The sequence below is a fragment of the Schistocerca americana genome, chromosome 7 (genome assembly GCF_021461395.2).
Source record: "Schistocerca americana isolate TAMUIC-IGC-003095 chromosome 7, iqSchAmer2.1, whole genome shotgun sequence".
NCBI classification, from domain to species: Eukaryota; Metazoa; Arthropoda; class Insecta; order Orthoptera; family Acrididae; genus Schistocerca; species Schistocerca americana.
The window spans coordinates 297,914,574-297,939,474 of record NC_060125.1 but is presented as its reverse complement, the minus strand read 5'-3'; the positions used below and the strand labels follow the sequence as shown (position 1 = coordinate 297,939,474).

The following is a 24,901-nucleotide window of genomic DNA, read 5'->3' as shown; positions in this document are numbered from 1 at the left end:
CTATAACTTAACAAGCCTTTTTCACTTTAGATGTTGATTTCGGTTGTTTGGCTGATCCCCTTGTCTTTTTATCAATTAGAAATTCCTCTGACATGTAACACAAAGTTCACAGCTTTCTTGCCACATAAGATCACAGTGTGAGTGCAACATTTCAGAAAGGCTACACTCTTTTTTCCCATCTTCAGTTGAAGTCACTTCACTAGAAGATGGGAAGCGATAGTAGCCTTTCCAAAATGTCATGCTCAAGTTGTGATCTTATACACCAAGAAACCCATCAAGATTTTATCACACTGACATGCCGTGAAAACTTTCACAGGCACACATTATACAATGTTTGTTTGTTGATGGATTTATAAGCCTATGCCAACTTTCTGGACACTACAATTTGAATTTGTGTCTGCCACTTGGTGCTGAGATCTAGGACTTGTTCTACACATAAGCTCTTCTTTTGGATCTTGTCTGATATTACCTACGTAATAACACAGTATTTTTGTTTATCTAAGCTATTAAGTGAATCCTTGATATGAATTTTATAGTTAATAGGACAGAAAAAAATTCTTTTGTACTTGTTTAGGGTAGATTTCTGCCGTTTCTTATGAGGCAGGTCAGTTAATGTTCATTTCCATTCTTTGGACATGTTTGGCAACATTTCCTCAGCAGATTTGTGTAAGTTTATCACCAGCTCATTGACTCACTACCCTATACTGGATACAGTAAAATAACTGCTTTAAACATAGGAACAGCTGTAAAGTTGATTGACATCTACCAAATGATATCTACATTAAATAACAAAACAGGTATTAGCAGCAAATAGAAGGAAAAAATCCCTATATATAAACTCTTGACTTACCTAGTGCACTGTAAATGAGTGGAATAACTTCTTTTAGAATCATGCATGTCCAAATACTATTTGGTATATAAACTGCCACTGTAAATCTGGATAAGGCAGTAAGTGGAAAATGTGTTGATAACGACTCAATGAGTGAAGCACAATATGCTACTAAATTTTGCATAACTGGATGTGTCAAGCGTACGTCCATCTTTCTTAAATACAGTAATGTACATGTTGCAGCATCAGGTGTCATTTGAAGATAAGTTCTATTTACAAGCTCTATCAAATATTTAAAATCTTCATGATTACTGACAACATTAATATAATGTCTCAGTGAGTCTGATGTGCCTACTGCTGGGTTATAAAACTTAGCCTCGTCTTCTTCTTTGGCATACACCCTGTAAAATATTTTCTGCAGATCCCACAGCACTAACACAGCTTGGCTCACATGTTGGGAAGTAAGTTGAAGCTCTGTGGGTCTAATAATATTAAATACTTCCTGTACTGACATACAGGTCTTCAATTTGAGCAACAGAGGGTCTTCAGAATCTGGATACAAGAAGTTTCTCAAAGATTCACTCATTTCCTTAAGTTTTTCATAGTCTGGATCATCATCCTGTTCACTAAATTCATCTGACTCGCTGTCATCAGTGTCTGCAGAATGTGCTAAATATCTAAGAGAAAGATTCTTGCTCATAACTTCAACTGCAGTCTGATTGTTACCCCTGTGAATTCGGCAATGTGGTGATTTTACAGTGCTCAGAACGGCACATATTCTCATACATCTCTCATGGAGTAAATTATATGTCAGGCGTATGTTTCTTTCCATTATTGTTGAACCAAACCTTTGCCATGCACACATCATACAAATCTCTTAAATGATACATGTGAATAACAACATATAGTTCGTTCCCTGCTCTCCTCTCTGCTAGTGTTGTATCTTAGATCTACAATTATCTGATCACAGCGAATCCCTCAAATAACACTGGTTAGTCTTCTCCTTACAAGTAACATCCTAGTCGATTTCGAACAACAATCGAGCGAATGTCATCACTGAAATGCAGCTTTGTTTACTTTTCACCTTCATCATGTTCGGAACACCACGAGCACACCACACTTCACACAAGAACTGTAGTGTTTACACTTTACAGCGGTCTCTGCATGCTATAATATCTTTGAATGTGTAATATACAGGCGTCTAAAGCTAGCGAAATGAGGGATGCTCAACTACCGGACCTACCGATAGATGGCTCTAGCGCGTGCCGGCAAGACGTTGTATAATTGAGTGTCCGCCATATCTGAATTTGGCAAACAAACGAAGTGTCAAAACACGGATGAAAATGTTTTTCGTTCTGCGCCCTCATAAGTATTTTATATTGGATGTTCTAGATATCTACACATCAACATAATGAAGTGTTTCTAATCTAGCGAGAAAAAACAGTGACAGTTCTGCTATGAAATTCCTAAATTCGAGTGTGTTTTGAAAGTTTGACAAGCGGACCTATAAATTGTTTACCATTTTATGAGTGCTTTACTTATTTGCCCGTTTTAAAACACTATTTAAGATTCAATGGAGGTCAACAAATTACCTTACTTGCCGAAACTTTTAACTACTGGTATAATTCGGAAAATCAAGTGTGGACAACAGTGAAGACGTCTCTTGAAAAAAAGTTGACATCGTTTGCTGAGGGGTATCTTTACTGACAACAGAAATTACAACTGAACTATTAAAGTATTACTTACGTATAAACAGAAAAAAATGTTATTTTTCTTTATCTGAAGTGATGCATTGCCATGCTGACACTGTAATTGCAACATGCACTTACGAATTTGGCTCTCCCTTTGATCAGTAATTTAAATGCCATGATTTTATTAACGCCTGTACATGACACGGTGTATTTAAACTGAGTGATATGGTAGAAGCACCAGTATTTAACAGTGCTTCAGTCTTTGATACGAGACAAGAAATACATTTGAATGAGATAAACTCAAAGCCCAACATTAAGGCTCCTCTTAAATGCATGACTTGTATTGGACTGATCCATGATGATGTAGGGAGTGAAGGAAGTTGTTGAAAATAACCTCGATCACAGCTGTTAATTTTAAGGTTGGCGTGTCTTAAAACTGTAATTTTCCAGTCTGACACCCAAACAAATTTAAAATTGAATTCGAAACATGTCAGTGAGCAAAATTAATTACACTTTGACTTGCAACCACAGAATTCTATTTCTGTGAATCTTGGTTCCAGTCTTTGACATGGTGTCAATCACTGGAATGAGTGGTTGTCAGTATACGGCCCAAGCAAAAAACAAACCTGAAAGTGAAAGCTGCAGAAGCTGGCCAGACAGGCACCCCAATGGCTGCTACAATCTGTGTGAGACAAGGGTGACATTATATTGCAAATTTATTGTAAAAAGTTCCATATTGTCTGAATTTGTCCTATACTGACAGGACAATCTAGTCCAGTCGATTTTCTTATCTGCAAAAGTACACTAGCCAATACCAGTGGCACAAAGGTAGTGCCACATTACAAACTATCTGGTAACAACAGAAGTATTAGTGGACAATGTACAGTAAATAATATGTAATAATCTGAGAAATTCAAAATTGGTTTGAAGAAATAGGACAGTATTGGGAAAGAGAGTAACATTTTGAAAATAACAAATGACGCAAGTAGAGTTCTCAGTTATGAAAGCTCGCTTAAATTTTTTTCCCCTCACTCTCTTTTCGATTATCAAGGGAAAAATGTGATAACATAAAAGTGCAAGAAAGTTGTGTACAATGTTGGAAATGATGAAAAAGAAAATCTCACTATGCTTCCTCCTCCATGTGAAGAGTATTCCTGTAATAATAGCTAATAGCATATCAAGAACATGAGGGTGTCACAGTGGAGATCTGTTTTGTGGTACAGACACCTGATACAACTATTCCACAACAAAACGTACTTTCAGTAGGTGTGGTACCAGTGCACTCCCACAGGATAACAGAATATTATGTACTCCAGGAATCACATTGGGTACACCACATACAGCATAAATTGTACAGCAACTACAATGCTTTGTGAGCAAGTAATAACTCTTGACTCCCATAATTATCTGCTTATACGTGTGCTTGTACTACAGGTTATTGGTAAAGCAAATACTAATTGAATACGTCTTCACACTTTTAATACTTAGCAGAAATTCTGAAAAAAGTAAATTGTTTTATTACTGTATCACCTCTATGGCGAATTAAGAGGTACTGACTGGTTTCTTTGAACGTTTAATAGAAGCCTTCTTTTTTACCTGCTATTGATTACGAGCCATTCCAAGTTCTGTACAGAACAATCTCTCGCATTTTTCATGAGGTTTGTTATTCTGTACACTAATATTTCATCTTCTGAATGGTAAATAATGCATTCAGACAGTGCTGGTATTAAAGGTAATTCATGAAATAAATTATATTTAAGCCAGAAAATTAAAGGTTCCACATGGCACATGAAAAGTACCTTGCTACACACATGTATGTACAGATTCCAAAATGTCTGTGAATTTGAGTTACAAACTTTTTTAAATAGAAATTTGAAGATCACAATACTTTGGGTCTGCAATAATTCAAACGTAAAATACTTTAGTTCCCTATGGGAAACTTTGTTCTTTATGTGACTCGTGCAACTGCTTTCACTCTTAATGGAAAACTAAATGGTTTATGTTAAAGTTAACAAGCAAAAAGTGTAACCATTGTTACATAATTTCTGTGAAGTAAGATTCCTTAATGTTATTTCCTTCCTTTGTCATCATAACTCGATAATTTCAGTTCCGTATGGGACATAAGAACTAACAAAATGAAATGCTTTTATTACTATGACCAAACAAAATCTTTTTAACATGTAGTACACAGTTCAAATCAGCAAAAAGTGTAACCGTATAATTAAGGTAAATGTTGATGAAAATTAGGCATGTAACATGAATACTGAAATTTCCTAGATTTCCACGTGTACCTGTAATCACTGTATTCTGTACTTTGTAATGCTAGAAAGATAATTCTATATGATTATTTGTATTCTCTTCCCCCCCCCCCCCCCCCACTCCTTTCCACAGGAAAATATAATAGAAAGACATCCTAACAAAATAAGGACAAAATTCAGAAAATTAGGTTTTGCCTGACTCAGGTCCCCTTATTCTAGAATGGTTATAAAGTAATAAGAATGCTTATGATCAACTGGAACATTGTGTTCATTATAGGAAGTATTAAAACAAGAATTAACAGAGTAACAATTTTATTGCTCTTATGTTGCAGAGTATCCACAAACATTACTGTTTGAAACATAGGGCCACTGCATACTTCATTAGATCACACCCATCCTGTGATTAAACTGTTTTCTTAAAGTGAAAAATTCAAGTTAACATAGTTATTGAGGGACATATTTTCTCACACTGAAAGCCATCTGTCAAATAAGTCTCAGCACATTTTTTTCATTAATTTCACAAAAATCACCCGTTTTTAATGCAAGTGCATATTTTGTAACACCAAACATCTTAAAATAAGCTTGTATAATAAACAATTATAATTTTGTTACAATATCTACACAGGATGTAAAGACTTAATTTTACTTCAATGTGATTCATCTTTTGAAGTTCATCATTACACAACAACAAATCTATGGACAAAATAGTTTTAAAAAATCTGTCAAAATGTCGCACCCATCTGCATGGAATGTCCCATTACATAATTTTTCCAATTTGAGCACTATACATGATTAAACAATATGAGTTTATTTAACTTCTGCCTTATACTTGATTTGTTGTTTAAAATTTTCTCAGCAGGCTTTTTTTCCACATGTTTTTAAGCGTATGCAGGAGTATAGGGATGCAATCTTACAAACAAGTTGAGTCTGATGTAAGTCCTCAATCCTAATTTCATAACGGTAATCATGAAGAGCAGGAAATGGGTAATCTACAAATTTATTTTTAACACAATGCAAAATCTTGGCCTGTATATGTTTGTCACATATCCCCAGCAGTCACAATCATCTGAAAGAGTTTCTGAGTATTCTACAACAGAGTACATGCAGTCACTTGTTTTAACCAGTTTTCCCCGTTTAACAAAATTTACAAATGCATTTTTATTGGCCATATTGGGAAAAGCATAGAGAGAATCACATTCTAATGCAGATTTAACTACTGGTGGCTTCAGTATGTGAAGACAGTCTTTGCATGTGATCTGCCTTGAAAGGCGCAATGACACATACCCTGCAATATAATTGAGTATGTTTTACTTGTGAAATGAGAACTTAATTTTATCATCAAGAAGTGCACACCACTCCTCTACTTCATTTTCTGCAGCACTTTCATCACTTTCTACTACAAGCTTTCTTGCATGAAAATCATAAACAGGTGGCAAACAACACACATTAAAATTTGAGCAATTCCCATTCATTGCAGTGACACTGTTACCCAAGAGCAACTTTCTCATGGCACATTTGAGCTGGTATGCTTTTGGATTGTTGTTCCAACCACATCTGGACTGAATGCAGGGGAAAAAAAGCTCTATGTGGTCTTGTGACAGTTTATATGTTAGCAAATACTTCAAAGGAGATTCAACACGAAGCATACTTGTCAGAGCTATGTGCCTTACTGATTGCACATTGAAAATTATCCCAAAAGCAAAAATATTTCTTGCATGGAGCAGCAATGGAACACCAATGATTTTTAAGCTTTTGATATAATTTTCAGTGTGTCTGAAAATACCAACGTGTTGACTGGGTGTTGTGTGATGTCCTTAGGTTAGTTAAGTTTAAGTAGTTCTAAGTTCTAGGGGACTGTTGACCATAATTGTTAAGTTCCATAGTGCTCAGAGCCATTTGAACCATTTTTTTTTAATTTAATTTTTTTTTTTAAATACCAAGCCAATAAGATTTGTTGTCAAGTCTCAGGGGGCTCTTATACCCTTTACCTAATGGATTTCTGGAGTTCAGAATATCAATAATCCTATCAATATTATACAAAAATTCTACTGTTGCTTCACTTCCTTTAATATTTGGATCACCAACCCTCCTCAAACACTCTATACTATCTGTCACACTAGAACTCAGTCTGTGGAGCTAATGAAACATTCATTTTTCTATTTACATAACTTATATGTTGTCCTGATAGTTTGTTGGCAAATGTCATACCTTCTTCTTGTTGTACCTTGTTCAATTGCTCAACGAAAGGCCATCTAATAGTGCCAGTTGGAGATGATGTACCTTGTTCAATTGCTCAACGAAATGCCATCTAATAATGCCAGTTGGAGACTCAATAGCAGATACTTCTGCTAGAGCATTTCTGGCAAACTTAATCATATGACATGCCCAAGATACAATAAACATTGTAGCTCTTAAAATCACCCTTGGAAAAATTTAAAGTACAGCCAAGTGTACGTAAAGTGCTTATATTTACCTTGCAGCCATCACATGTAACACACCAAACCCTAATGCCAGAACTATGCAGCCTCTCTAAAGCGGATTTTATCAGTGTGGCCTGATTATTTGCCTGTACACCGTTGATAAAGAAATATGCAATCGGGCATATAAATTTGCCTTTAATAGAGACAAGCATGAAAACCAGAGCCTCAGATGCCTCTATTACTTCTTTTGACTGAGGCACTTCCCCACCAAACTCTAAAAAACATGTGTATTGCTTAGTTCCTTGGTCCCAAACTACTTGCTTCCTAAGTGCCACACTGTCTACAATTAGACATGAATTGCTGAACTGGTCCCTTACAATTGGGTTCGAATCAATGTAGGCCTACTTAAAAACATCTTTTAAGAAGCCAGTTTCACAGTCGACACTTGCCCCCCTTTTGGGAATCAATGATTTATGGGTCAGAGGCATTAATTTTTGCAGGTATTCATATGCTGCTGGTGAATAAAAGTACACAGTCATCGCAAACATTTTCACATTTGTTGTGTTTCTATTACCCTTTGACGAGAGAGAGTTGTCCACTAAATTGCACACTAATTCCACTTGTGTTCCTTTCTGATGATTGAGGAAGTTATGTAACTATTCAGGAAGATGCCCCTTCTCCTTCAATGAACTTATGATGTCATCCATGGAAAACACTTTCTTCTCTCTTCTTCGAAGTTTTTCACGGACACACTTCAGTTTACGTTTTAATTCGTGCACAATGTCTGAGAAAAAATTGCAAGTTTCGGTCGCTTGTCTTCCATTTCTACTTTCGGCTGTATACCACAATCAATTACTTGAGAACCAACTGCACTCTGAAATAAAGAAACAATTTCGTTATATATGATTGAAATAACTCAAGGCTTGATGAAAAAATATTATAAGAAAACTTTGGGGGTGTGAAAACATCCTTATACTAACGATTTCGACACAATTCGTAGCTTCTGCATTGGATAAATGGGACATGCTTTCCACGGAAGAATTCTCATTGACAACATTCTCCACGCAATCAGTAGCTTCTGCAGAGGGCAAATCAAGCACGGATTCCAGGACAGAACGCTAAAAACAAAAATATGGAACTGTATTACAACATTGCGTAGACCTATGTAGCCCATCTGTGTCCGTACGAAATAAATTCACAAAAGTCAAAACCACACACATAGCAAGGAAATTAATTAGCTACCTCAAATGGAGAAGCATCGTAGTCACTCAAAATCCTAAAATGTCGTCGTGGCTGCTTATTTGGTGGCATCAAATGTGTCGGAAAGTCAAAAATTGATGGCACTGCTTCGGATCTGAGACGTTTCTTCCACGTTCCAGGGCTCACTACGTAATCATCTTGTGGGAAAGGGTTTCCGCAAAGAAAACTGCAAGACTTGGGTTTAAAATCTTTCCGCTTCACGGAAGTAATCCACTTCTTTAGCAGCTCTGGGTGCTTTAGAGGAAACCTGTTCAAAAACATCGAATTAGCAAACGCACTAAGTCTGTATTGTTGTCGTATTGTATCGGCAGTCTTATCACCTGTGAAATGGTAAGTCACTTTCCTTACTCCATCGCTTCGCACAATTGAAAGCGGAACAAGAAATCACCATTTCGATAATCCTTAATTCCTTATACACCGCACAGACCGAGATAAACTTCTTGGCAAATTCAATTATGGCGGGCAATACAGACGATAGTAATCAGCTGGTAGAGCCATCTATCGGTAGGTCCGGTAGTTGAGCATCCCTCATTTCGCTAGCTTTAGACGCCTGTGTGTAATATCTGCAAAGATATGTTTACTGAAGAGCTCTTCCGTGGTTCTTTCAGTTTGAATTTCCTTGGTGACAACTTATGTTCGGCGATCGGCTTCTGTAAACAGCTTGTTAGTTGTTACTTATTCGCGTGGGAAGCTACGCTGTGTTTTGTTAATTGGGTGGAGTGATTGGCTACTACACGGTGAGATGAGGAACGTAGAGATAAAAGCAAAAGTCAGGAACCTCGCAGAACTCATCTCGAGGGCAGAACAGCTTAGTAACTCCAAAGGCGAACTTATAAAACAGGAAGATACGTTTTATAATGTGCCTCGAGGAAGACTGAAACTTAGAAAATTTGAGGTATTTCACCAAGCGGTAAGTTACCGTTCACTTATTACTTTCGAGAAAAATAATTCATCATTTTTTGTGTTGTTTGCGTTGTAGGATGGAACATCACAGTTAATATGTTACGAAAGAGCAGATACTGAAGGACCTAAAGTATGTGAGTACACGAGAGTTGATTTTCCACCTGGTTCGAACCCAGGACCAGTATTGGCTCAAGCATTGGGAATTAAAGGAACTGTAAAGAAAACTCGAAGGCTTTACCTTGTGGGTAACACAAGAATACACATTGATGAAGTCTTTGGCTTAGGAAAATTTATGGAGTTGGAGGTTGGTTTTTTAATGTGTTAAGTATATAATGCTTCATTTGACAGAAGTTTATAGTATTAAAGTACTTTTAACGAGTTTTCAACTGCCATCTATCATGTTGAGACACATAAGGAAACAAATAGTTGTGAAGACTTCATTTAACAAAGAAAACAATCGAATACAGCAATCATTTTTCAGGTATCAGAGCAGGTTTATTGAAAAACTATTAATTGTGTCTCTTCACTGTACAGGTTGTTCTTACCGAAGACCAGCGTATTGAAGAAGGTCAAGCGGTGGCTGAAGATATTAGGAGGAAATTAGGAGTTGAAGAAACTGATCTCTTATCTGGTGCATATATGGATATGTTGTTGAGACGTTGATATTATATGTTGTTTTAAGAGGATCAGCAGTTAATTGTAACCCCATGCAAAGTCTGATAGATTAACAAAAGTGATATGAATGTCGAGAGGTTTGTGGCTTACAGGAACACTGGTCTCATTGATGTTTTGTTAAGGCTTTAATTGTATTTGTAAGCATGAATCATTGTTGGAAGTTTTGTAAGCAGTGAAGCATTTAATATGTGAAATAAAGGTTATTTTATGTAAATAATGATATTCAGTACTCTTATTCCCACAAAATAATCTAAACTTTTGTGTACTAGGTCTGTCTGTCTCCAAAATTTCGCTTTCCTTAGACAACAAGGCAGATGAAAATAATTTGAGAGACTGTTTTTCATGGCAAGTAATTTTGTTGCAGTAAATTTGTGACATGGAGATATTTTGGGAAGAAAAACAGAAAATGTATGCTTCTGAAACACACTATCATTGTGTACAGCAAGAGCAAAATGTGTTGAAAAGTACTACAGACTCTAGGGAATGCCCGGATAATTTTTTGTTCCCTTCTTTAGTGAGAAAAATTGCGAATAGAAAAAAATCTGGTGCTTCAGTTGTAATTTGTCCTTAATTTAAATATGTTTAATGTGTATATAAAAAGAAAACTCACCCCAGTGCCATTGTCAGTACTAGGTGTGCACATTTCTTATGATCAAGTTACCCAACTGGTATGCTATGAAATTTAGATAGAGGGTGAAAATTGTTGGGGAAACAGAGATTGAAATATATCGAACAAAGTAAATGAGTATTTTGGATGTAAGTGCCACGAAGATCGAAGAGGAATTCGTGGTGTTTCAAAAGACTGATTTGGTGGGGGAGGGAATATTGAAGTGGGCAACTAAAGTTTATGATTGAAATTTGTGAAAAAAATAACATTTATGCTTCAGATAATAAGTAAACAAAAGTTTCTGGTATATCAGAGAACAGCTGCTTTTTTTCAAAGTAGAGCCTTGTTTCCTACTTTAACAACTTGTTTCTAAACAGCTTTCCTGTTAATATAGTAAGTAAAATTATTTGAGTGAGCACAAATAGTTGGTAGCAGTTGAGCAGGAGTTAATTATCAGTGCAGCCTTTAGTTCTCTCTTTGATAATCTATACGTTAACTCACTCTGCATTGCTGAAGGTTCACCCTCATAGTTCAATTTATGGAATGTGGAAATGAATGTCACTTTGATCATGCGTAAACACAAATAGTATATAGCAATACAGTTATGAGTAATTACATAAGATTAGTTTGTCAGCTTCTTCTCATTCACAATGGAATCTAAGAACGTGATAAATGAAAGAATTTAATCTTTTTGACTAATCCAGTACTGCACTTATTTTTAACTGATAAATCCAGAACTTAAATGACGTGCTAATTTAAACCATAGGTCCCCACTTCCTCTCCTTGCGTTTAATGAATTTCTGGGCAATACTTATTTTATTTCTTTACTTATTGTCCTTACACCTTTCAGTTTTACAGTATCATACAAGTCAGATACATTACAGAATAAAGAATATACAAAGTAAGATAGGATTAGGTATGGATAGGGCAGGGAGCTGTTTAGTTTACTGTCAGTAGGTATGCAAGTTGCTCAACATTTGAACACTTCACAGTAGAATAAATACAGGCATACGTTTAATTTTTGAGGTATGTTGCTTGTATGAAAACTACATAGAATGGGTGTGCCATTTTTGATCTTAACAATGTTATGAAGTTGTATAGACCTGGCAGCCATATGAAACCATATGCATTATAATCTAAAATTTATTGCCCAGAGAACACACGGAGTGATAGATGGCCATATGAAAATTTCTCCTGCATCAAATTTGATTGGGGGGGGGGGGGGGGAGGAGGTGCTCAACTGAAGTTTGCAGTTCAATCTGTCTGCTGTGACAAGTGACCTTACAGCGTGGTGGTGTGTGACAGTTCTGCGGTGTGGAGTATGTGAAATAGGTTATGTTTGCAGACAGCGAGTTGGAGTATGTGGTGTCACACTCTAGTGTGAAATATTTGTCCCTAAATTGTTTTCGGGTGGTGTTAGTGATTCATTGGACTTGTGGAGAGCTGTTTGTGAGAATAATGTCGGAAGAGTTTGAAACAAGTCATTTTGATGTTGGCAGTTATGGGCAATAGATTCATTTTTAAGTTTAGAATTATTAGTACAATGTGGTGTTTATTGCTGATTTAATTCTATGTTTAGTTTTTTGTTATAGATGTTTTGAAACTGACTTCATATCTAGCTATGTGGAATGAAAGCATAGCCTCTCTAACAGCAGACTCCAGGTTACAATTTCCATCTTTGGCTTTAAAAAAGAAAGTTCATGTTTTGTGATGTAGTGGCATTAATAGCACTCCTGTGTTTATCTGTGGTCTTTAACTTCACCCTTTCCTTTATGTGTGACAGAACACTTTGCAATACATAGTGTGCAATAAACATGTTTATTGTTAGTGTCATTATGCAGTTTCAAAAATTGGTATATCTATTGCAAGGTAACATTAAACGCAGACTTTCTTTTGCATATTGGTAAATGATCAGACTAAGAAGGAATTGAGAAATGATGAAGAACATGTAGATGAGTTACTTTACTCCCAAAAACATCATTAACACTTTGCTCCTATTGTGTTGCCAAATCACAAACAGTAAGTGAGAAGTTGTGGTAGTAATGGCAGTCACATCTGACCATTGACTTCAGTGCTTGCTTGGAGAGAGGCCCAGACATAATGGAACATTTAAGAATGCGATGGAAATTTTTGCAGCACCAGACATTATCTGGACAGTACTAAAAACCAGGGTGTATAGTAAGCCTACATTTATTGCGGTGTATAACAACATGAGGCAGGGCAGCAAATGTCCATATGAACAGAAAGAATATAAATCTTGACAGTATATTTGAAACTATCGTGTATCTCAAATTAAATTGTACACCAATGCTAAAAAGAGAATTACACAATTATAGCCCAAGAGTCAAAGATGACTATCACATAAACAGTATCCAACTACAACTGGCTGCAGGGCACTCATTATACAACAGACTACCAAGCAGTTTAAAAAATATAAAAGCACTACCAGTTTTCAAAACAACTTAAAAACAGCATGTTTCTCCAATGTTAAGGGGATATTGTGAGACTAGTTCAAAAGAGGGTTGGGTTGGGTTGGGTTGTTTTGGGGAAGGAGACCAGACAGCGAGATCATAGGTCTCATCGGATTAGGGAAGGAAGTCGGCCGTGCCCTTTGAAAAGAACCATCCCGGCATTTGCCTGGAGCGTTTTAGGGAAATCACGGAAGACCTAAATTAGGAAGCCCGGACGTGGGATTGAACCGTCGTCCTACCGAATGCGAGTCCAGTGTCTAACCACTGCGCCATCTCGCTCGGTAGTTCAAAAGAATTTGCAGTACTGAAACGATATCATTAGAACTGTGCTAAGTATACTGTAATAGTGGAAAATAAACACGAAAATTTTCTTGTGTTTCTTCAGCACCCTAGTACTGCAGCAGAAATTGAAATTAGTTGACTATGTCTAGTAAATTAAATTAGTGTTAAAGTTTTTGTTTTTCCTATGTTTTCATTAATTATTATACATAATTGTGTATAAATCTATTGTAAAATAATAACATATGTGCTCAAATTGTTATTTTCCCTGTATCTGTAATTGTAAATGTATATTGATGTATCCAATATATTTCTAAACAGGATCACAGGATAAATTAATAAATGATAAAGTTCACAAGTAGGTCCCTACAGGCTGTAATGGGGGACGATATGTTGACCATGATAAATCTCTATAGTTATTCACTTTAATCGCCAAATGTGTGAAGTGTTAGGTTTGTGGAAAAGGTAGGATATTGACCGAAGTTGCTGCATCTCAGTCCAGGGACCAGTATATGTGGTACTGCCGGTGAACAACATATGACATTCTATCCAGAAGTGTTCCTGGTTTGAGAAGTCTATGATGCCCATTTGAAAGATTGTGTTGATGACGTATTTTTGCTATCACTTGATTTTTAGATTTCTGTGTTGGCTGTATTGGTTGATAAGTTTCTATGCTTTTATTTTTGTGTAGTATTTTTGTATATGAGAATTGGTGTCAATGCAATTTATTCTAACTTTTTGGGTTTTGTTCTTATTTGGTAATTACATTGTACTGTGATTAATAGGTATTGTGGGGTTTGTTTTACCTAAATTGCTGAAATGTTTGTTTTCAATATTAGTTATATGGACAAGTTTTCGTTTTGTGTACCACAGACTTTGTTATAGCTGGGTGGGTCAATTGAAATTCCTGGCACCGGTTTTAGAACTGTGTGGGTTCATGGTATCATGAACTTCATTTGGGTTATATATAGTGTTGCTATCCACACAGTTTTTAGTGGGATTGAACCAGAATTTAAAATACTATCCATGATCCCAGGTAAAGGGACTTGGAACACACTTTTATCACACCTTATGCTGAATTTGTGAATCATCAATCAAAGAGAAGGAATGATGTGCGAGTTCCTACATATGATTCAAAACGCACATTTTCCTATTAAATTAGGGATTGTTGCTTATCAAAGTCGCCTGTATGTTTCACATCCAGTTTGAGCATTTTGGAATTAGAAAGGATCAGCATTCGGAAAAAAGTTTTGTTCTTCCTCTGATGACGAAGCATTCATCTGTTCCAAAGAAGGAAGTTTAAAGATATAAGGTATTCAACAATATGCAGAGCAGAAAAGGGTAGGAAATTAATTTTTCTGGACTTCACATTAGCACAGCCACAGGCGACACCAGGCAGAGTGGGTGGCATATCAATGCATTGGAAAGAAACAATTGACACTCTGAGTCGGTCATATACATAAACATACATTGCTACATTGGTACCAATCACAAGAGAGAGGCATATTGATAGCCCTGGTGCCTAAAAGTGCCTGCAGTGATGATCAGGAACATCGGTACCGTATGGCCCTCTTACCAGTGGTGGTGGTGGTGATGTGAGTCCGGTAAGCACTGCGAGATTGACTGGTGTTGGAAGATCCTCAGTCTCCCTGTCATTGATGTGATAAGCTGCAATCAACATGAAGTCCAATTATTGACAGGTCACGGTTACTTGGATGTTGCTCTCTCAGGAAGTGCAAACAGCATGTTTAGAAGTGCTGGGTCATCCAATGCATGCATGCCACTGCATAATTACCGACTGAATTGATAGCTGGGCATGCATCTTTGCTAGTTGTCAGTTCTCATTCTGCTGTTACTGGTTTTTAACAACACTGGCAGGTCTCTGAATTGTGTTGTTGCGTCTGAAATAAAACACTTGCCAATAATTGGGCTTCATGTTGGTTGCAGCTTATCACATCAATGACAGGGAGACTGAGGATCTTCCAACACCAGTCAATCTCGCAGTGCTTACCAGACTCACATCACCACCACCACTACCAGGTGAGAGGGCCATACGGTACCACTGTTCCTGATCATCACTGCAGGCACCAGGGCCTACCTGTCCATTGGGGCCAGGATCATCCAACTACATATGACTTCTGACAGCGCAGTACAAGCTGATGGGTCTTTGTGAACCACGATCATCTTCCAGGGTGGAGTCAACGATGCTATAAGCAGTGTGATGCACACTCTCATGGTACAACTTTACCTGCTGACCACATAATGGCAGCCTGCGAAACTTCAGCAGACCTGCTGGAGTAGCGGCCTTGGCAACCAGCTGAGCCAAGCCAAGAACAGGAGGCCATTGAAATTCCACCATTTCACTAGCATGAGATGTTAGCTGAGGCTGATGAGCAGACACTGAAGTGTAAATCTGAACCAATAAATCTTAACATTAGAGCTGAAAGATGCTCTACAGGGCCCCCATCACCATCTTGACAATGTAGAGATGTCTCTGCCAGGCACTCCAACTATTTAGCATCAGAAGTGGTTTCTGGGTGACATCAATATGACACTGCTTTCCAGGAGTGATTGATGAACCAGGGGAGGACATCACAGCACGAGCAGCAACAATCTGATCTCTTGAATGGCATCCACATGCCTCAGGTGTGACCATAATGCGGTGATTCCAAATAACATTTGCTATGGCTGGGATTGGACATGGATATTGGTATACAATGTGGAAAGTGACTTTTCTCAATTGAAGAACCTGTAGATTTGTCACATAGGCATTATGGTTGTGCAGCAGACAGTTGTACTGAGAGTCGCTGGGCAACGATCAGACATAGTGATTGGTAAAGATTATTGGTATGAGTTTTGGGTGCGACTATATTATGTTTTTCTATTGCTTTTAAAACAGGAAGTGTTTTCTTCATATTTGTCTTGTGAATGTAAAAGTAGTAATAAATTGCACAAAGGTGCTAGAAACATGTTCAGCTAATATGAGTGATACTTTAGCCAATCTGATACAACTATCGAAATTGTTAGAGGATAAGGGTCAACAGAAATTGTGTAATGATAAGTTAAGTAAGCAACTAGAAACTTTGCAAGGTGTGTAACAGTCACATTCAGATGAGATTAAGGCAGTAGTGAATGTACCCTCCTCCTCCATAGATCCTTCAGCCGCTAACCTAATAACACCCTTCTCCAGAAAGATAACAGAGGAACTGGTAGTATTCATAGATGATGTTTTAGCCATAGCCAAACTGAGTAATTAGTTAGATGAAATGAGTCTGCAGTCAGACAGTCTATCTCTAATGGGTAAGGCTAAAATGTATGGGATGTATCATGAGACGCATAGCAAAGCATGCTCTTTCAAATAATTAGCAGAGGTTGAACAGACCATGGGTGTACTGGTCGTCCATAGTGCCCAACAAGCACAATATCGGACATGTTGCCACCATCTGGTGTACTGACAAACTGAGCTCCTAAGGGCATGTGGCTGACTTATATTCCCTTCCAACGAAATCTATTCCCTCCTTGCCCAAGTGTGTGTGTGTGTGTGTGTGTGTGTGTGTGTGTACTTCAATGTAGTTGCTTTGTCCACCCTAAAAGCCAGATCATTGTGTTTGCTGAGTATCTTTTTAATTAGACCCAGCACTGGCTCCCAAGCCTTGCTGAGATTTTAGCCGCAGTCCCAGTTAATAAGATTAACTGTGGTCCAAATTTCAATGGTTTCTCCGACAAAACTGTCCCAGTATTTAGAAGTCTGTGCCAAAAATCCTGGTACATTCATAATCTATCACGTGATTCTGTGAGAAAGAGTGCAATGCAACCAATGGCTTTTTGAGGTACATTAGTCAAGTGTGCCGCTGGTATTCTCAACATCGATCATCGGTGGTGTACACTGTTTGTCCAATATATGTCTAGCCATGCTGGCACAGAATCGTCTATATCCTGGCCTTCCACAAACTGAAGTCATCTGTGACGCTCCCCAACAGTGTCCGTGTTTTACTGGGTGGGCAAAAGACAGTTCCTGCATGGTGCTTTTTCAGCATGTGCCCAACTTTTTCCAATAGCATGCCAGTGTACAGTATAAAGGCTGTGCCTACCTCTTCCTCCATGATGTCTTCCATCTCCCCATGTTGTACTATAGTGTTAGGATGAAGAGCTCACTTAATATCCCATTCTGAGTATCCATCTTTTTGGAACACATTTCTGAGGTTTTCCTGTTCTTGGAGCAGCCTCTCTGCATCTGAGATGGTGTGTGCCCTGTCTACTAGTATTTTTAGTACCTTGTTCGTCTGTGCAGGGCAATGGAAGCTATCTGCATGCAAATATAGGTCAGTGTGCGTTTTCTTCCAATACGCACCATGGCGTAGGGTGCCATCAGTTTTCTCTTGATCATGATGTCCAGAAATGGTAGTCTTCTTTCTTCTTCAGTCTCTATAGTGAATTTGACGTTTGGATATATGGAATTCAGATGTATAAGGAAGTCAAGGAGTTGGTCCCTTCCATGGTGCCATATGACAAATGTGTCATCTACATAATGGAAAAAGAGGTGGATTTCCATTTGGATGATGTCAGAGCCCCTTCCTCACAATGTTTCAAACATAAATTTTTGACCACTGTTTAGAATGGGCTGCCCAGTGGGACTCCCTCCATTGGCTCATAGTATTCTCCATTAAATAGAAGGTAAGTTGAGGTTAGGACATTCCTGAAAAGGACAGCAATCTTCTCATTAAATTTCTGACCAACGAATTCCAATGACTCACCTAGAGGCACCCTAATGAATAACAAGATGACATCTGAGTTCTTCAGCCAGAAGTTGTTGAGGCAGTTCACAAAATCCACAGAATTGTGGATGTTATATGGGGATTTACTCACATAAGGATTTAATACCTCTCTTAGGTATGTTGCCATTAAATATGTAGGAGCTCTGATGTTGCTGAATATGGTGTGTAATGGCAGCCCATCTTCATATACGTCCGGGAGTCCATAAAATCTTGGCAGTACAGGTGCTGGTGGTGAGAATTTCTTAATGACCCCCTCTAGTAAATCCGATTCCTTGAGAAGCACCCTGCTCTTAGGTGGGGTCAGTATTGATGTCCATGTAGGAGTCATCATTTAGCAGGTTCTGCATCTTCTCAGTGAAGTCCTTGTGGGAGAGAACAACAATAGCAATTGCCCTTGTCAGCAGGTAAGATAATGATCTGAGAGCACTCTCTCAGTTTCAGAATGACTGCCCTTTCTTTTCTTGTAATTTTTACTTTGTAGTCTTAGTTCTCGTCAGAGTATGACAGGCTGTACAATTCAGCTCTTCTGCTGCTCCAGGCAGTAGCTACTGAGCGACCTGGCAACCAGGGTGCACAGAGCAACTACATCGATACTACCAGATACTGATGCAAGTGTTCCTGTGACTGCTGATGTGCACCCTCTGACACAAACCATGTAGAGAACGGTTTGTGGTGGGAGAGGTATAAGTCGACCATGTGGCCTCAGACACTCAGTACATCAATGCAACAGATGATGAGAACATGTTTGACCGCAAAAATATCATGCCTGTTTGACACTATTGACTGGCAGTACACCTGTGAACTGTTCAATCAACAGATATTCTGGGAGAATCACAATTAGCAGAGGGTTTACAGCAGAGGTACTGTAAACAGAACAGTGCTAGGTGATTTTGGGCTTGCAGCCGGTCGTCGTAAACTTCATTGCACAATATTTCGCCTGGACAAATGCCAGCCATCTTCAGGTGAGCTGAACAAAGCTGACGAAGATGTTCTCCACTCATCTTATATAGTGCACTGATAGTACTGCCGTGCAAGTGTTGCAGTCGCAGCGACAGGAGGGCCACACCGCTCAGTGACAGCGCCCTCGCTGGTGGAACTGCGATACTCAGCGGCCGTCAGTGCTGTCACTGGCCGCAGCTATCAAAGTCTTCTGGTGTCTTCGTCTCGAGCAAATTTCGGAGATGACGGGATTCCATGCATTATTCAATTGGTAACCACTGTCATGGTTCATTAGATTTCCTGAAAAGCGTCTTTCAACGGGTTCTTTGATAATGGAGCTTCAAAAAGTTGTTGCTGTGGCCAAAATCGAAGTTTTAGCGTACTCCACTGAATGTCCATTAGAAATACAATGTTCTGCATCTACAGACTTACTGGGTTGCAGCAGGTGAGTGCAACGTTGATGTTCTGTACAACACTCTTCCACTGTACGCGTTGTCTGTCCTATGTAGGCCATACCACGTTGACACGGTATTTTGTAAATTCCCGCCTTCCGCAGTAACAAATCAACCTTCACTGATCCCAGCAAATCCGAAATCTTAGAAGGTGGATGAAAAACCACTTTTACATGAAAATTATTAAGGATCCTCACTATCTTGAAGGAGATGTTTCCAACAAAGGGAAGAAAAGCTACGGACTTGGCTGGCACGTTCTCCTCTTTATTCACTTCCCGGTTCCTGGCTGTAGTTGAGAACGCCTTGTTAATTTGCCGGGTTGAGTAGCCATTGTCTCTGAACACCGTCCTTAAATGTGCAAGTTCCTTAGGCAAATTTTCTGCATCCGACACCGTATGTGCTCTGTGCACAAGGGGTTTAAGTACGCTCATGGTCTGGGATGGATGATGGTAACTTGAAGAATGCAAGTACAAATCAGTGTGAGTGGGCCAACGATAAACAGAATCTCCAAAAAATACGTCAATGATACTTTCATAGTGTGGCCCCACGGAGAAGAAAAATTAATGGAGTTTTTTCATCATCTAAACTCCCTCCATGAGAATATTCGATTTACAATGGAAGTAGAGAAAGATGGCTGCCTTCCATTCCTGGATGTTTTGGTTAAACGGAAGACTGATGGCTCGGTGGGACATTCTGTTTATCATAGGCACTCTCACACTGATCTGTACTTGCATTCTTCAAGTTGCCATCACCATCACAGACCATGAGTGTACTTAAAACCCTTGAGCACAGGGCACATACAGTGTCGGATGTAGAGAATTTGCCTAAGGAACTTGCACATTTAAAGACGGTGTTCAGAGACAATGGATACTCAACCTGGCAAATTAACATGTCATTCTCTTCTAGAGCAAGGTTCCAGGAAATGAATAAAGAGAAGAATGCACCAGCCAAGTCCCTAGCTTTTCTTCCCTTCGTTGGAAATATCTCATTCGAGATAGCGAGGATTCTTAATAATTTTCATGTGAAAGTGGTTTTTCATCTGCCTTCTAAGATTTCAGATTTGCTGGGATCGGTGAAGGATGATTTGTTACTGCAGAAGGCGGGGATATTCAAAATACCGTGTCAATGTGGTATGGCCTACATAGGACAGACAACGCGTACAGTGGAAGAGTGTTGTACAGAACATCAACGTTGCACTCACCTGCTGCAACCCAGTAAGTCTGTAGATGCAGAACATTGTATTTCTAATGGACATTCAGTGGAGTACGCTAAAACTTCGATTTTGGCCACAGCAACAACTTTTTGAAGCTCCATTATCAAAGAACCCGTTGAAAGACGCTTTTCACGAAATCTAATGAACCGTGACAGCGGTTATCAATTGAATAACGCATGGAATCCTGATAGCCGCGGCCAGCGACAATACCAATGGCAGCTGAGTATTGCAATTCCACCAGTGAGAGCGCTATCACTGGGTGGTGCGGCCCTTCTGTCTCCACGACTGCAACGCATGTGCGACAGAACTATCAGTGCACTATATAAGACAAAGTGGAGATCGTCTTCGTCAGTCCTCGTTCGGTTCACCTGAAGATGGCTGGCAGTTGTCCAGCTGAAATATCGTGCAATGAAGTTTACTATGACCAGCTGCAAGCCTGAAATCTTTTTGAACAGTTTATTCGCCGGGAAGATTTCAAATTTTACTACAGAACAGTGCTAGATTATTTGCAGAGAAGTTAAGGCGATTAATACAGAAAGCCAATGAAACTGTTGAAGCCTTTTCTCATATAATGTCTTTCTACAGGGAAGTCCTACAGAATTTTCATTTAGAGTATGTGGAAGATCCAAATGAGTTAGCTGCAGCGCTTCACATTGCCATGCAGTTGCAGATAATAATTGATAATGCCACAAAAGTACACAATGATCCGTGAATATTTACTTCATAGAAGAATGTTATTGGTGTGGGAATGAAGGACATTTAAAGGCACAATGTCACCAACCACATTGTTATAGTTGTGAATGTTTTGTGCACAAGGCATTCAAATGCAGAAACAAGAAACAGATCAAACAAAACAAATAGAAGCAAACATTGGCTTTTGATTGTGTAAATCATGAAATTCTGCTAGACAAGCTCAAGTATTGTGGCATGAGTGGGACAGTGCACAAATGGTTTAATTCGTACCTAACTGGAAGAGTGCAGAAAGTTGAAATAAGTAGTTCTCGTAACATGCAAAGATCAGCACATTCCTCAAACTGGGGAACTATCAAGAATGGGGTTCCACAAGGGTCAGTCTTGGGTCCTTTGTTGTTCTTATTGTATATTAATGACTTGCCATTCTATATTCATGAAGAGGCAAAGTTAGTTCTCTTCGCTGATGATACAAGTATAGTAATCACACCTGAGAAACAAGAATTAACTGATGAAATTGTCAATACTGTCTTTCAGAAAATTACTAAGTGGTTCCTTGTAAACGGACTCTCACTGAATTTTGATAAGACACAGTACATACAGTTCCGTACAGTGAATGGTATGACGCCATTAATAAATATAGACCTTAATCAGAAGCATATAGCTAAGGTAGAATATTCCAAATTTTTAGGTATGTCCATTGATGAGAGATTAAATTGGAAGAAACACATTGATGATCTGCTGAAACGTTTGAGTTCAGCTACTTATGCAATAAGGGTCATTGCAAATTTTGGTGATAAACATCTTAGTAAATTAGCTTACTACGCCTATTTTCATTCATTGCTTTCATATGGCATCATATTTTGGGGTAATTCATCACTGAGGAATAAAGTATTTATTGCACAAAAGCGTGTAATCAGAATAATAGCTGGAGTCCACCCAAGATCATCCTGCAGACATTTATTTAAGGATCTAGGGATATTTACAGTAGCTTCTCAGTATATATACTCTCTTATGAAATTTGTTATTAACAACCAAACCCAATTCAAAAGTAATAGCAGTGTGCATAACTACAATACTAGGAGAAAGGACGATCTTCACTATTCAAGATTAAATCTAACTTTGGCACAGAAAGGGGTGAATTATACTGGCACTAAAGTCTTTGGTCACTTACCAAATAGTATCAAAAGTCTGACAGATAACCAACAAGTATTTAAGAAGAAATTAAAAGAATTTCTGAATGACAACTCCTTCTACTCCATAGAGGAATTTTTAGATATAAATTAAGAAAAAAAAGGAAAAATAAATAAGTAAAATAAAAAATAAAGAAAAACAAAAAAACACAAAAAAATAAAGTTGTTATATTAACTTAAGTATGTTGTTAAATTAACCTAATTATGTCATGTATTGGAAAATTCGACTCGTTCCACATCATTACGAAATATCGTATTCATGATCCATGGAACTAGTATTAATCTAATCTAATCTAAACATAAACAGGAATGTTTCATCCATTTGGAAACATTCCCAGTAAACAATAATAGTTCAAATACACATGCAAAGACAGATTGCTGCTTGATCGGCTTAGCGCAGGGCAGAGAAAAATTATTGCTAGACGCTGATGCATCTATGTTGATTGTTAGTCCGGACCTCATGGGCAGCACAAGAAACTCCAAGATACAGATTACATGGAGTAAGAAATAATGACATAGAGTCATTGGGGCCAACACAGCTCTTCTTTGAGATAGGAATTAAAAGATTTTGTGACCACGTGGAAGTGTTGCCAACTGTGGGACAGGGATATTATGTGATTTTCAGATTTGACTTCCTGAATAAGCATCATGCCAAAATCAATTTTTCACAGCAGATAGTTGAACAAAGCAGAAATTAATTTCCAAAATGTGCTGCAGCTACAATGTTTCAATTTAACAGGTTATGTACACCAACTGCCAATGTGTCACCAACTGTACTTCCAACATGTGCACAGAAGATAGTTTCGCAGGGCAAAGTACTGGTGGGTCAGTGAACCACAATGAGTATTGTGTGTGGTTGTGCCACTACTGAAAAATGAAGCGTTAGATAAAAGGCACTGTTTTATATGCATAAGCACAGCATGCATAAGCAGTGAAATTGGCTAATTGGTGATTCTGGTAAGCCTGGATAATTTTGGAATGGATGAAATGTCTCTCCAGAAAGGATTAATAACAGCAACTTTAGAGTTACTCAATGAGGATGATATCGATAGGTCAACAGATGGTCACAGCCTCAGACAGACTGTCAATGCATCTGCACTACATGCCAAAGTTCATCATTGAAAGACGGTGAACAGGAAACCATGGCAACATTGCCATTAGAATACTCAGACTCGTTAAACTCAGATGGTCTGTTGCCAGCAACACACATAACACAACATTGTGTTCCAACAGGTGATAATACACCAATCTATAAGGAGGCACACAGAATATCAAAGCACCTGTAACTACTGGTAGATGCATTTATGATCAACAGCTAACTGAAGGTATTATCAAATATGGCAATAATCTCCAGTCAGCCAATATTGCCACTGTGTAAAAATGCCATCCAATAGTATCAAGAAATACTGATTCTGTTCCAACTGCCACTACCTAAACACACACACTATAACAAATGCATATCCAATGCCGAACATAACAGAAACATTGGACAACTTGGGATGATGTAAATATTTTTGGACAATGGATCTTTGAACTAGTTATCGCCAACTTGAGGTATTTAGAGAAGACAGATCTAAAACGGGATTCAAAGACCCTCAGGTAGCCATCGATACTGCAGGATACCGTTTGGATTAAGAAATGCTCTCGCTACATTCCAGCATTTGTTAGATGGGGGTACTTCATGGACTGAAGCCGAAGATATATGTGGTATATCTAGATGATACAATAGTTTTTTCAAGAAATGTAGAATTAAACACTTGAACAAAGTTTCCAGCAACTGAGAAGAACATGTCTCAACAAAAGTTAATTACCTTGGAATTATTATCAGTCAAGAGGAAGTGGGAATGAATCCTTGTCTCGCGTAAGCTGTGCATGATTTTGCACCACCACTGACAACAAAGCAGTTGCAATCATTTCTTGATTTATGTTACTATTATCATAAATTTATAAGGGGATTTGCTGAAATTGCACAGTTCCGATTACTCAATTACTTCAGAAAGGAGTTAAGCTTCAATGGACTGCAGAATTTTCTGGAAGCATTTCAAAAACTGAAGGAAATACTGATATCAGGTCCCGTTTCAATATTCCCTCATTTCGAGGAGGAATTCATACTTTCCTGTGATGCTAGTAACAGTGCATTAGGCTGTTTTCTGACTCAGAATTGCAGTGGAAAGGAACATACGTATCTAGACAGTTGAATATGGCCAAGTGAAATGACTTGATAACTGAAAAAGAGATGTTGGCAG

General features: G+C 38.2%; 2 protein-coding genes across 4 annotated transcripts in view; one reads left to right on the top strand and one right to left on the bottom strand.

Moving 5' to 3' along the window:
- The window catches only part of LOC124622265 (FAST kinase domain-containing protein 1, mitochondrial), a 48,207-nt gene extending 46,249 nt beyond the window's left edge, over nt 1-1,958 (bottom strand). For both annotated transcript variants that reach the window (XR_006980610.1, XM_047147927.1), the window contains exon 1: nt 851-1,958. Coding sequence is in view for 1 of the 2 variants with exons in the window: in XM_047147927.1 (XP_047003883.1) it covers nt 851-1,697 (847 nt within the window). In the remaining variant the exon portion in view is untranslated. The remainder of the gene's footprint in view (nt 1-850) is intronic.
- Nucleotides 1,959-9,048: 7,090 nt separating this feature from the next.
- LOC124622280 lies at nt 9,049-10,256 on the top strand. 2 transcript variants are annotated; one of them, XM_047147945.1, is made up of 3 exons: nt 9,049-9,368; nt 9,438-9,665; nt 9,896-10,256. In XM_047147945.1, the coding sequence occupies exons 1-3, from the start codon at nt 9,201-9,203 to the stop codon at nt 10,022-10,024; spliced, it is 525 nt and encodes a 174-aa protein (XP_047003901.1). In that variant the 5' UTR covers nt 9,049-9,200; the 3' UTR covers nt 10,025-10,256. The 2 variants fall into 2 exon arrangements, with proteins under 2 accessions (XP_047003901.1, XP_047003903.1); XM_047147947.1 differs by having other exon boundaries at nt 9,054-9,353.
- The last annotated feature ends 14,645 nt before the right edge of the window (nt 10,257-24,901 follow it).